Here is a 14,368-nt window from a genome sequence, read left to right on the forward strand (position 1 = left end):
TTCTCGAATGCAAATTCACTTAGAAAGTTTAGATAACTCTCACAAATTTCCCAAAGTACTATATCGTGTGCAAGATAATTTGAAGAAAATTTTCATAATGGTTTTGCGTGTTGATGCAAAAGTTTTCACTAAATATCCCCCCAAAATCAAGTGAAAGGAAAGTGGGAACACATTAGCTAGATAATTTGATTAGCATTACTATCTGCCATATGTGGCAAAAGTAAAGTTTCTACTTGGTTAATATGTGGATTTATGTGAATGATGGTCATTCGTTATAGAAACAAACAAAAGTACGAGGTTCGTCCGAAAAGTGATAATTACAAATGAGCAACTGTGGCGATATATTTACCAAAATAGTCTCTTTGGCAGTGATGCTTCATCATTTGAATATACATTCTCTCGAGGCCTGTAGAAGAAGGCTCGTGGCCTTGTGAATAACATATTTGTCCATCGGTTATATTCTATTAATTTGGAATCAAAAATCAGTTGCACAGGACGGTAGAAAATCTTAACCAAATTTGCCCATTATTATTCTGGAGAAATCCGATATCAACCGCCTTGGGATTGTGGATTCCTTGTCATCATCTTTATGGGACCGTTTTCGCCTTCTTCGGAGCACCTTATTGATTTCGACGAAACAATATAAAATCTAAGAGATACGGCTTAACAGGTTGGCTGATAAGTCCCCGGCCTGACACATAGATATTAAATGCTTATTATTCTTATATATAGCACCAACCTTCAGATGATTCATGTCAAAATTTGACGTCTGTAAGTCAATTAGTTTGTGAGATAGAGCGTCTTTTGTGAAGCAACTTTTGTTATTGTGAAAAAAATGGAAAAAAGGAATTTCGAGTTTTGATAAAATACTGTTTTTTGAAGGGAAAAAATACGGTGGAAGCAAAAACTTGGCTTGATAATGAGTTTCCGGACTCTGCCCCAGGGAAATCAACAATAATTGATTGGTATGCAAAATTCAAGTGTGGTGAAATGAGCACGGAGGACGGTGAACGCAGTGGACGCCCGAAAGAGGTGGTTACCGACGAAAACATCAAAAAAATCCACAAAATTATTTTGAATGACCGTAAAATGAAGGATATGCGGAAGCCTTGTGCAAAATGGGTGCCGCGCGAGCTCACATTTGACCAAAAACTACAACGTGTTGATGATTCTGAGCGGTGTTTGCAGCTGTTAAATCGTAATACACCCGAGTTTTTCCGTCGATATGTGACAATAGATGAAACATGGCTCCATCACTACACTCCTGAGTCCAATCGACAGTCGGCAGAGGGGACAGCGACCGGTGAACCGTCTCCGAAGCGGGGAAAGACTCAAAAGTCCGCTGGCAAAGTAATGGCCTCTGTTTTTTTGGGATGCGCATGGAATAATTTTTATCGATTATCTTGAGAAGGGAAAAACCATCAACAGTGACTATTATATGGCGTTATTGGAGCGTTTGAAGGTCGAAATCGCGGCAAAACGGCCCCATTTGAAGAAGAAAAAAGTGTTGTTCCACCAAGACAACGCACCGTGCCACAAGTCATTGAGAACGATGGCAAAACTTCATGAATTGGAATTGCTTCCCCATCTACCGTATTCTAGAGATTTGGCCCCCAGCGACTCCAGCGAAGGATGCTCGCAGGGAAAACATTTGACTGCAATGAAGAGGTGATCGCCGAAACTGAGGCCTATTTTGAGGCAAAACCGAAGGAGTACTACCAAAATGGTATAAAAAAATTGGAAGGTCGTTATAATCGTTGTATCGCTCTTGAAGGGAACTATGTTGAATAATAAAAACGAATCTTGACAAAAAAATGTGTTTTTCTTTGTTAGACCTGGGACTTATCAGCCAACCTGTTAAACAGCATCAATCAGCGAAAAGAACACGCGGTTGCACTTTAGAGTGAGTAAATGCGGCACCTATCGCTAGATTTCTCGTAGTCGATTTTTCGACTAAAGTTTTGTAAAAAAGTATATACGTCATTAATGTCGGCCCGATCGAATCTTAAATATTCACCAAAATTCTTCAAATTTAATAGATTCCATTGTAAAGGTATCATCGTAGTGGGTTATTTGAAACTCTAAAGAATTTCAGGTGGATTTGATGACTATACTCGCTCAAGCAGCATAGGATGACCATTGTACATATATTAGGATTATAAACCATATAAACCGATATAAACCAAATTTGACGTATTTATACGGTTTATATTTCGGATAAAAACTGTGCTGCGTAGATGCCCAAGATATGAAATAATGGGCATATGGGAGATCGGTCTATATTGGTGCCTTGCAAAAAGACCATTGTAAACCAATAATTCCTAAAATACTACTAGATTTCAAAGAAGTTAAATCGGAAGATTCAAAACAGATATTTTTGGATCTAAAGTACCTCCAGATTACTGATTTCAGACAAATCGGATGAAAATTGCTGCGTATAGATGCTCAAGACCCCAAATCTGGGGATTGGTTTATATAGGAGCAATATCAAAATCTGGACCAATATAGTCCATGGTCTGTGTGCGGATAAGAGACGAATCTGTACCAAATTTGAGGACGACAATGCCATTACTGAAGGCTGTAACATGACTACAGCCAACAGACAGACGAACATGGTTATGTTCTCAGCAATAAAATTTTGAAATTCTTCTAAAGGCACAACTTTAGAAGCACTTCCAAAAATATCCTCCGAAAGATATTCTTTTTTTTAACTACACAGGAATTTTTTTGTCTTGCTTTTTTTCATATTTTTATTTGGGTAATTTTAACTTTTTATACCCTGCGCCACACTTTGGAACCCAGAAGAAGACGATATAGACACATGCTGTCTTTGGCAAAAATGCCTGTGAACACATTTTTATGATCAAAGTCTAGGTCGCAATTTTAGTTCAATCGACTGCATATTTGACGCAAATATGTGTATTGGGTCCAAATGGAAACCTATTGATTTTGGGAGAAATCGGTCCAGATTTAGGTATAGCACCCATGCAGCGTTGCCAATTTAGCTATTTTCCCGCTTTTTAAGTCGTTTAGCGGGAAAAAATGCATTGTGATACCACATTGGTGAACTTCTCTCTTATCACTGAGTGCAGCCCAATTCCATGTTAAGCTCAATGACAATGCTCGATTCACTTTTTATGAAAATCTTTTGAACCGGGCATGAATTTTTTTCACTGCTCGTATTTTTTCACCTCGGCTCATGGCTACGGTTGCCTTTGGAACCAAAAATAATCTACCAAAGTTTGAAGAAAATTTTATCACAAAACTACCAAACAAATATTTTTATTTCTATAGGAAATGTTTATTAAATTCTATTTCCATAGAAAATTTTCTCAAAATGCAATTTCTACAGAAAATTTTCTCAAACTTCTATTTCTGCAGAAACTTTTGTCAAAATATTATTTTTATAAAATATTTTGTTAAAATTTTATTTCTATAGAACATTTTGCCAACATTTTATTTCTAAAGAAAATTCTGTCAATATTGTATTTCAATAGAAAATTTTCTCAAAATTTTATTTCTATATAAAATTTTCTCAAATATTTATTTCCATAAAAAAATATTACAAAAATGTTATTTGTATAGAAAACTTTCTCAAAACTTTATTTCTGTTGATAATTCTCTCAAAACTTTATTTCAATAGAAAGTTTTGCCACAAATTTAATTTCTGTAGAAAATTCTGTAAAAATTTGAATTCTATAGAAAAAAATTTTATTTCTATAGAAAATTTTATTTCTAGAGAATATTTTCTCAAAACTTTGTTTGTTTAGAAAATCTTCTCAAAATTTTAGTTCAATAGAAAGTTTTGCCAAAAATTTAATTTATGTAGACAATTCAGTCAAAATTTTATTTCTATAGAAAATTTTCTCAAAATTATATTTCTATAGAAAATTCTATCAAAATTTTATTTCTATAAAAAATTTTCTCAAAATTATATTTCTAAAGAAAATTCTGTCAAAATTTTATTTCTATAGACAATTCTCTCAAAAATTTATTTCAATAGAAAGTTTTGCTAAAAATTTAATTCCTGTAGAAAATTCTGTCAAAATTTTATTTATAGAAAATTTTCTCACAATTTTATTTTTATAGCTAATCAAAATTTTATTTCTATAGAAAATTTTCTCAAAATTTTATTCTATAGAAAATTCCTCTAAATGTTATTTCTACAGAAAATTTTCTCAAAATTCTATTTCTATAGAAACATTTGTCAAAATTTTATGTTTATAGAAAATTTTGTCAAAATTTTATTTCTATAAAAAATTTTTCCAAAATTTTATTTCTAAAGAAAATTCTGTCGAAACTTTATTTCAATAGAAATTTTTCGCAAAATGTTATTTCTATAGAAAATTTTCTCAAAATTTTATTTCTATAGAACATTTTCTCAAAATTTTATTTGTATAGAAAATATTCTCAAAACTTTATGTCAATAGATAATTTTCCCAAAAATTTAATTTCTGTAGAAAATTCTGTCAATATTTTATTTCTATAGAAAATTTTCTCAAAATTTTATTTCTATAAAAATTTTCTCAAAATTTTATTCTAAAGAAAATTTTCTCACAATTTTATTTTTATAGAAAATCTTCTGAAAAGTTTTGCTAAAAATTTAATTCCTGTAAAAAATTCTGTCAAAATTTTATTTCTATATTTTTATTTTTATAGAAAATTTTGTCAAAATTTTATTTCTATAAAAAATTTTGTCAAAATTTTACTTCTACACAAAATTTTTCCAAAATTTTATTTCTAAAGAAAATTCTGTCGAAACTTTATTTCAATAGAAATTTTTCGCAAAATGTTATTTCTATAGAAAATTTCTCAAAATTTTATTTCCATAAAAAATTTATAAAAATATTATTTCTATAGAAAATTTTCTCAAAACTTTATTTCTGTTGATAATTCTCTCAAAACTTTATGTCAATAGAAAGTTTTGCCACAAACTTAATTTCTGTCAAAATTTTATTTCTATAGAAAATATTCTCAAAATGTTTAGTTCTATAAAAAATTTTCTCAACATTTTATTTCTATAGATATTTCTCTCAAAGTTTTATTTCAATAGAAAGTTTTGCTAAAAATTTAATTTCTATAGAAAATTCTGTCAAAATTTTATTTCTATAGAAAATTTTCTCAAAATTTTATTTGTATAGAAAATTTTTCAAAATTTTATTTCAATAGAAAATTTTCTCAAAATTTATTTCTATAGAAAATGTTCTCAAAATTTTATTTCAATAGAAAGTTTTGCCAAAAATATAATTTCTGTAGACAATTCTGTCAAAATTTTATTTCTATAGAAAATTTTCTTAAAATTGTATTTCTATAGAAAATTTTCTCAAATTTTTATTCTATAGAAAATTTTTGCAAAATTTTATTTCTAGAGAAAATTTTCTCAAAATTTTATTTTATAGAAAATTTTTCCAAATTTTTTTTTAAAAGAAAATTCTGTCGAAATTTTATTTCAATAGAAATTTTTCGCAAAATGTTATTTCTATAGAAAATTTCTCAAAATTTTATTTCCATAAAAAATTTATAAAAATATTATTTCTATAGAAAATTAACTCAAAACTTTATTTCTGTTGATAATTCTCTCAAAACTTTATTTCAATAGAAAGTTTTGCCATAAACTTAATTTCTGTCAAAATTTTATTTATATAGAAAATATTCTCAAAATTTTTAGTTCTATAGAAAATTTTCTCAAAATTTTATTTCTATAGATAATTCTCTCAAAGCTTTATTTCAATAGAAAGTTTTGCTAAAAATTTAATTTCTATAGAAAATTCTGCAAGATTTTATTTCTATAGAAAATTTTCTCAAAATTTTATTTCAATAGAAAGTTTTGCCAAAAATATAATTTCTGTAGACAATTCTGTCAAAATTTTATTTCTATTTCTGGATAATTATCGTTGACCTTTTTATTTATCTTTAAGAATTATTTTTCATAGTTTCGGCTATAGGTCGATTAAAAAACATAGATATGATGTTTTTCTTTTATTTTTATTTCCAATATTTCGGTTGACTTCGTCAAAACCGTTTTCAAGGCTGAAGTGAAACAAAAAACAGAAAATTGTTTTTAAATTTAATTACAAAAATCACTAACAAACAAAACCAAACAATAAATTATTAAACTATTATAATTTACATTTGTTCTGGTGTACACAGCTTCACACTCTGTTTTACACTGAATTTAACTTTCTATTGTGCTTTTGTATTGTATGTCTATATATTCGAGCGCAGTTCTCAATGTCTTTCTTGTAATTCATTCTCTCGTCAGGTGGAGTGTTGATAATGTGTAGCATCTCAAGAGTGAATCTGCGTCTGTAATTGTTTTCGTGGTCTAAAATTTCTACACCTTCAAAGTTTGGCTTGTGACCAGTCTGCGCACAGTGGGCCGCGAGTGCTGTTTTCTGCTCCATGGGTTTGTCAGTGGCTTTAATGTCAGATTTGTGAGAAGATAGTCTGGTTTTGAGTTTTGTCATTGTAGTGCCAATATATGTCTTTTGACATAAATTAGATTTGTCACCTTTACATTTAATCTTATATATTATATTGCTTTTATCGTCATTTTTAATTTTGGTTTTAGTTTTGCTAAATAGTCCCTTTACTGTTTTGGTAGTCTTTAACGCGAGCTGATATTTATCTTTGTCGTATATATCAGACTTACACAGTCGCTCCGAAAAGCCAGCTATATAAGTCACTGGCTTGTAAATTTTCATAACTTTTTCGTTATTCTCATTTTTGTTGTTCATCTGTTTCGATTTTACCTTATTTATTAGATTCTGAATTGTTCTTTTTGGAAAGTCATTATTGGTAAGTATCTTTCTAATTTTCTCTTCATTTTCCAAGTGAAATCCAGGATCACTAATGCTGAGTACTCTTATGATGAAGTTAGTCGCAGTGTTAATTATGATACGTTTGTTATGATTGGAATAAAAGTTAAGTAGACGTCCAGAAGCTGTCGGTTTTTGATACCAGTTTAATTTTAGTTGGTTACCTTGTCTATGAACTATTGTGTCAAGATATGGCAACTTTTGATCCAGCTCCTCTTCCTTCGTGAATTGGATTTGTCGGTTGTAAGAATTTAAAGCGTTAAGCGTTTCTTCGACGTCTGATCTTTTTATAATGGCGAATATGTCATCTACATACTTAGTTACTACACGAGGCTTGGTTGTCTTCTTAAATACGTCGTCCAAAAGTTCCTCCATAATGATGTCCGCTATGATTGGTGAAGCGGGGGATCCCATGGGCATGCCTTTTAGTTGCTCATAAACTCTGTCCTCAAATTTGAAATATCGTGTATCCTTAATGCAAAATATTATTAAATCTTTGAATATGTCCTTTGGTATTCCTGTATATTGCTCAATTTTTGTCCATTTTCTTTCAATCGTCTGAATCGCCAAGTTTATGGGTATACTTGGAAACAGGGATACAACGTCAAAGGAGATTAGAACTTCGTCATCTTGTATTGGCATGTCATTCACTTTAGACTTAAAGGCTATCGAGTCTTTTACATTGTATTTTGAGTCTTCTGTAATATTCTTTAATATGTTTACTATGTATTTGCATAGATTATACGAAGGTGAGTTTACGGACGAACAAATGGGTCGTAATGGTGTGCCCTCCTTGTGTATTTTTGGTAGACCGTAAATCCTTGGCGCTATTGCGGTCCTGCTTGTCAATTTGTTTTTTTCCTGCATACTAATAATATTAAGGTTAAACAGTTTATCCACTAATTTATTATTCTTTGTCTGGAGTCTTGAAGTAGGATCCACTTTTAATCGTTTGTACGTACACATATCGTGTACAATCTCTTTCATCTTTAAATTGTATTCCATTTTGTCCATTGCCACTGTTTTTCCCCCTTTGTCGCTAGTTAGAATCAGAATGTCGTCATTGTCCTTTAAATATTTTCTTGTTTGTACCACTGTATTTGCTGTATATCTGTCTCTCATGCTCAGTTTCGGTTTACGCAAATGATCGTCTATTAATGTTGTAAGTTTAGTTCTCGCCATCTCCTGTCTCTCTCTGCTCTCAATCGTCTGTATGCAATCCTCTCCTTCTGCAATCGCTTGCAATAGTGGAAATTGTGTGTTGGTGTGCGGGAGAGCGTGTTTGGGGCCTAGTGAGAGTATCCATTGCACTTCTCTCGGTATATCTTTCTCTGTCTTATTCACAAACCAATCGTTGTTAGTTTTGATGTTAAGTTGTTTATTTTGTTGTTGTTTGAGTACTTGTAACTTTTTGATGTGAGTGGCTTTGTTCTTCTGTGCTCTGCTCTTGTATAGAATTCTTTCACTGTCCAAGTATAGATTGAGATCTTCTTGTGTGAGAAGCTCAACTAATTGAGTTTGCGCGCAATTATTGTTTTGTTGGGTTTCGTGTATTTGTTTGTGTTTGTACTCAATCAAAAGTTTTAAGATTTTCATATGAAAGTTATATGTGTGCTTTTGTAATGTTTTGTCTATATTTGGCGGGATAATTTTGTTTTTGTCTGTTTTGAAAATAGTATATGTGTGTTTGGTTGCATTCCTAACGAAGTTTGGTATGATACCTGCTCTCTTGCATTTTATCAGAAATGTTACAGAAGATTTTAGATTCGCTGTCTGCTTAAGGGTTTTTGAGTATCGTTTGGCAGCATTATATGTGTGATGATTGTATTTATTTTTGATATTTGTGTAGATTGTCATGGTGGAATGATTAATACGGCGTGCCTCCCGTTTATTTATATTTCTGGATAATTATCGTTGACCTTTTTATTTATCTTTAAGAATTATTTTTCATAGTTTCGGCTATAGGTCGATTAAAAAACATAGATATGATGTTTTTCTTTTATTTTTATTTCCAATATTTCGGTTGACTTCGTCAAAACCGTTTTCAAGGCTGAAGTGAAACAAAAAACAGAAAATTGTTTTTAAATTTAATTACAAAAATCACTAACAAACAAAACCAAACAATAAATTATTAAACTATTATAATTTACATTTGTTCTGGTGTACACAGCTTCACACTCTGTTTTACACTGAATTTAACTTTCTATTGTGCTTTTGTATTGTATGTCTATATATTCGAGCGCAGTTCTCAATGTCTTTCTTGTAATTCATTCTCATTCAAGAAAGACATTGAGAACTGCGCTCGAATATATAGACATACAATACAAAAGCACAATAGAAAGTTAAATTCAGTGTAAAACAGAGTGTGAAGCTGTGTACACCAGAACAAATGTAAATTATAATAGTTTAATAATTTATTGTTTGGTTTTGTTTGTTAGTGATTTTTGTAATTAAATTTAAAAACAATTTTCTGTTTTTTGTTTCACTTCAGCCTTGAAAACGGTTTTGACGAAGTCAACCGAAATATTGGAAATAAAAATAAAAGAAAAACATCATATCTATGTTTTTTAATCGACCTATAGCCGAAACTATGAAAAATAATTCTTAAAGATAAATAAAAAGGTCAACGATAATTATCCAGAAATATAAATAAACGGGAGGCACGCCGTATTAATCATTCCACCATGACAATCTACACAAATATCAAAAATAAATACAATCATCACACATATAATGCTGCCAAACGATACTCAAAAACCCTTAAGCAGACAGCGAATCTAAAATCTTCTGTAACATTTCTGATAAAATGCAAGAGAGCAGGTATCATACCAAACTTCGTTAGGAATGCAACCAAACACACATATACTATTTTCAAAACAGACAAAAACAAAATTATCCCGCCAAATATAGACAAAACATTACAAAAGCACACATATAACTTTCATATGAAAATCTTAAAACTTTTGATTGAGTACAAACACAAACAAATACACGAAACCCAACAAAACAATAATTGCGCGCAAACTCAATTAGTTGAGCTTCTCACACAAGAAGATCTCAATCTATACTTGGACAGTGAAAGAATTCTATACAAGAGCAGAGCACAGAAGAACAAAGCCACTCACATCAAAAAGTTACAAGTACTCAAACAACAACAAAATAAACAACTTAACATCAAAACTAACAACGATTGGTTTGTGAATAAGACAGAGAAAGATATACCGAGAGAAGTGCAATGGATACTCTCACTAGGCCCCAAACACGCTCTCCCGCACACCAACACACAATTTCCACTATTGCAAGCGATTGCAGAAGGAGAGGATTGCATACAGACGATTGAGAGCAGAGAGAGACAGGAGATGGCGAGAACTAAACTTACAACATTAATAGACGATCATTTGCGTAAACCGAAACTGAGCATGAGAGACAGATATACAGCAAATACAGTGGTACAAACAAGAAAATATTTAAAGGACAATGACGACATTCTGATTCTAACTAGCGACAAAGGGGGAAAAACAGTGGCAATGGACAAAATGGAATACAATTTAAAGATGAAAGAGATTGTACACGATATGTGTACGTACAAACGATTAAAAGTGGATCCTACTTCAAGACTCCAGACAAAGAATAATAAATTAGTGGATAAACTGTTTAACCTTAATATTATTAGTATGCAGGAAAAAAACAAATTGACAAGCAGGACCGCAATAGCGCCAAGGATTTACGGTCTACCAAAAATACACAAGGAGGGCACACCATTACGACCCATTTGTTCGTCCGTAAACTCACCTTCGTATAATCTATGCAAATACATAGTAAACATATTAAAGAATATTACAGAAGACTCAAAATACAATGTAAAAGACTCGATAGCCTTTAAGTCTAAAGTGAATGACATGCCAATACAAGATGACGAAGTTCTAATCTCCTTTGACGTTGTATCCCTGTTTCCAAGTATACCCATAAACTTGGCGATTCAGACGATTGAAAGAAAATGGACAAAAATTGAGCAATATACAGGAATACCAAAGGACATATTCAAAGATTTAATAATATTTTGCATTAAGGATACACGATATTTCAAATTTGAGGACAGAGTTTATGAGCAACTAAAAGGCATGCCCATGGGATCCCCCGCTTCACCAATCATAGCGGACATCATTATGGAGGAACTTTTGGACGACGTATTTAAGAAGACAACCAAGCCTCGTGTAGTAACTAAGTATGTAGATGACATATTCGCCATTATAAAAAGATCAGACGTCGAAGAAACGCTTAACGCTTTAAATTCTTACAACCGACAAATCCAATTCACGAAGGAAGAGGAGCTGGATCAAAAGTTGCCATATCTTGACACAATAGTTCATAGACAAGGTAACCAACTAAAATTAAACTGGTATCAAAAACCGACAGCTTCTGGACGTCTACTTAACTTTTATTCCAATCATAACAAACGTATCATAATTAACACTGCGACTAACTTCATCATAAGAGTACTCAGCATTAGTGATCCTGGATTTCACTTGGAAAATGAAGAGAAAATTAGAAAGATACTTACCAATAATGACTTTCCAAAAAGAACAATTCAGAATCTAATAAATAAGGTAAAATCGAAACAGATGAACAACAAAAATGAGAATAACGAAAAAGTTATGAAAATTTACAAGCCAGTGACTTATATAGCTGGCTTTTCGGAGCGACTGTGTAAGTCTGATATATACGACAAAGATAAATATCAGCTCGCGTTAAAGACTACCAAAACAGTAAAGGGACTATTTAGCAAAACTAAAACCAAAATTAAAAATGACGATAAAAGCAATATAATATATAAGATTAAATGTAAAGGTGACAAATCTAATTTATGTCAAAAGACATATATTGGCACTACAATGACAAAACTCAAAACCAGACTATCTTCTCACAAATCTGACATTAAAGCCACTGACAAACCCATGGAGCAGAAAACAGCACTCGCGGCCCACTGTGCGCAGACTGGTCACAAGCCAAACTTTGAAGGTGTAGAAATTTTAGACCACGAAAACAATTACAGACGCAGATTCACTCTTGAGATGCTACACATTATCAACACTCCACCTGACGAGAGAATGAATTACAAGAAAGACATTGAGAACTGCGCTCGAATATATAGACATACAATACAAAAGCACAATAGAAAGTTAAATTCAGTGTAAAACAGAGTGTGAAGCTGTGTACACCAGAACAAATGTAAATTATAATAGTTTAATAATTTATTGTTTGGTTTTGTTTGTTAGTGATTTTTGTAATTAAATTTAAAAACAATTTTCTGTTTTTTGTTTCACTTCAGCCTTGAAAACGGTTTTGACGAAGTCAACCGAAATATTGGAAATAAAAATAAAAGAAAAACATCATATCTATGTTTTTTAATCGACCTATAGCCGAAACTATGAAAAATAATTCTTAAAAATTTTATTTCTATAGAAAATTTTCTCAAAATTGTAATTCTATAGAAGTTTTTCTCAAAATTTTATTCTATAGAAAATTTTTCCAAAATTTTATTTCTGGAGAAAATTTTCTCAAAATTTTATTCTATTGAAAATTTTTCCAAAATTTTATTTATAGAGAAAATTTTCTCAAAATTTTATTTCCATAGATAATTCTCTCAAAACATTATTCTAGTAGAAAGTTTTGCTAAAATTTTTATTTCTATAGAAAATTTTCTCACAATTTTATTTTTAAAGAAAATCTTCTGAAAATTTTATATCTATAGAAAATTCTGTCAAAATTTTGTTTCTATATAAAATTTTCTCAAGCTTTTATTTCTATAGAAAATTTTGTCAAAATTTTATTTCTATAGAAAATTTTCTCAAAATTTTATTTCTGTAGAAAACTCTGTCAAAATTTTATTTCTATAGAAATTTTTCTCAAAATTTTATTTCTATAGAAAATTTTTTCAAAATTTTATTTCTATAGAAAATTTTCTCAAAATTTTATTTCTATAGAAAATTTTCTCAAAATTTTATTTCTGTAGAAAATTCTGTCAAAATTCTGTCAAAATTTTATTTCTATAGAAATTTTTCTCAAAATTTTATTTCTATAGAAAATTTTTCCAAAATTTTATTTCTATAGAAAATTTTCTCAAATTTTTTTTTTCTATAGAAAATTTTCTCAAATTATTATTTCTATAGAAAATTTTCTCAAAGTGTTATTTCTAAAGAAATTTTTCTCAAAGTTTTTGTATTTCTCTAGAAAATTTCTATTTATGAATTATCTCTTGGTTGGATACAAATATTTTTAAAAATCTACTAAAACATCGAGAATTCTATTAATGTACCAAACAGTAAAAAATCTACCATTTTTGGTGGAATTCTACCAACTGTGGTAACCGTACTCATGGGCCGTTTAACTGTACTCATGTCTATTTTACATGGTTTTATGTAATATCACATCCATATGCTGTTTCACAAATACGAAAGAAAATGTATAAAAAAAAATTGCACTCCAAAACAAACACTACAAACTTTTATTCTATATTCTGGAGTGTCTAAAGAAGAAACAAGGATTACTCGGGATATACAAACCAAATTAATCCAGATTTAGTAGTGAAGTCGTTGTGCTTTTTCTTTTCATTTTCAATTTGGGTCACATGCAATTATGACGATGCATTCTGTTACAGTTATGTGTTATGTTTTAATTAAGAACCCAATTCAAGTGAACCAAATTAAATATGCTATATAATCCTCTGCGAAAAGTTGATAGATGAAATAAGCAATAAATCCACAGCAAGAGAAACTAATAAAAAAAAAAATATAATTAAAAATGTATGAAGTAATCTGATCGGATGTGAGCTCTTTTTCAATATATCTCAAAGGGCATTGGAAATATCTCATTTTAGTTGCTTCTTCCTCTTCGCTAATTTAAGGGGTTACAAAATTAAATTGAGATGAACTTTTAAAATCTACTATTCCTCTTCATACACAAAGAGTATTTGCTTCTTTTCTCTAGTCATCTTATGATTCCAGAACTCATTGGATTCAAGTCACGCGTCTCTGTGTAAATTTATGATTTTTCATAACTCCAGGCGACATTACAGAAATTAATTAAAATTGTGTTAGAAGAGAATTTTATTGCCATAATTTTTGGTTGCCAAGAAGGTTACAAAAAGAGTCAAAGCATTTACAACGAAGGATCACAATTGAAAACGGAAGTGAAAGTAATGAAAATTTTTGGTAAAGAAATTTTAATTGTTTTCTTTGTACGACAGCGATATTTGTAGAAGTGGATTAAGGAATATAATTGCCTAAGTCATTTCATTTACATTAGATAGATGGAGCACTAAGAAGTCTTTGTAATATTGACAAATTGACTTTGTACATGCAAATGTATCTTCATAAAGTATCTTTTCAGTCATAGAAATAATCGTTTATTAACTCAACACATATTTTAGAAGGTGATAAAATGAGAAAAGAATTCCAAGCTATGTCTGCGATAAAGCTTCACAGCCCTGGAAAATAAGATTTCTTATAAGTTTTGCCAGACGTTTTGAAAATTGGACCTAATTTCTCAGA

General features: G+C 30.5%; 2 protein-coding genes across 2 annotated transcripts; one reads left to right on the top strand and one right to left on the bottom strand.

The window, feature by feature from the left end:
• Positions 1-6,164: 6,164 nt before the first annotated feature.
• LOC142233287 (uncharacterized) lies at positions 6,165-8,675 on the bottom strand. Its single transcript, XM_075304146.1, has 2 exons — positions 8,540-8,675; positions 6,165-8,326 (listed from the first exon to the last, which is right to left on the bottom strand). The coding sequence occupies exons 1-2, from the start codon at positions 8,673-8,675 to the stop codon at positions 6,165-6,167; spliced, it is 2,298 nt and encodes a 765-aa protein (XP_075160261.1).
• An 827-nt stretch (positions 8,676-9,502) lies between these two features.
• LOC142233289 (uncharacterized) lies at positions 9,503-12,013 on the top strand. Its single transcript, XM_075304159.1, has 2 exons — positions 9,503-9,638; positions 9,852-12,013. The coding sequence occupies exons 1-2, from the start codon at positions 9,503-9,505 to the stop codon at positions 12,011-12,013; spliced, it is 2,298 nt and encodes a 765-aa protein (XP_075160274.1).
• The last annotated feature ends 2,355 nt before the right edge of the window (positions 12,014-14,368 follow it).

Source organism: Haematobia irritans, chromosome 1 (assembly GCF_050003625.1).
Source record: "Haematobia irritans isolate KBUSLIRL chromosome 1, ASM5000362v1, whole genome shotgun sequence".
NCBI classification, from domain to species: domain Eukaryota; kingdom Metazoa; phylum Arthropoda; class Insecta; order Diptera; family Muscidae; genus Haematobia; species Haematobia irritans.

Excerpts from the sequence above, each read along its gene's own strand:
- LOC142233287 (XM_075304146.1), bottom strand. The coding sequence starts at position 8,675 with ATGACAATCTACACAAATATCAAAAATAAATACAATCATCACACATAT. Across the intron at positions 8,327-8,539 it reads GATAAAATGCAAGAGAGCAG|TTGAGCTTCTCACACAAGAA; the intron begins GTATCATACCAA and ends AAACTCAATTAG.
- LOC142233289 (XM_075304159.1), top strand. The coding sequence starts at position 9,503 with ATGACAATCTACACAAATATCAAAAATAAATACAATCATCACACATAT. Across the intron at positions 9,639-9,851 it reads GATAAAATGCAAGAGAGCAG|TTGAGCTTCTCACACAAGAA; the intron begins GTATCATACCAA and ends AAACTCAATTAG.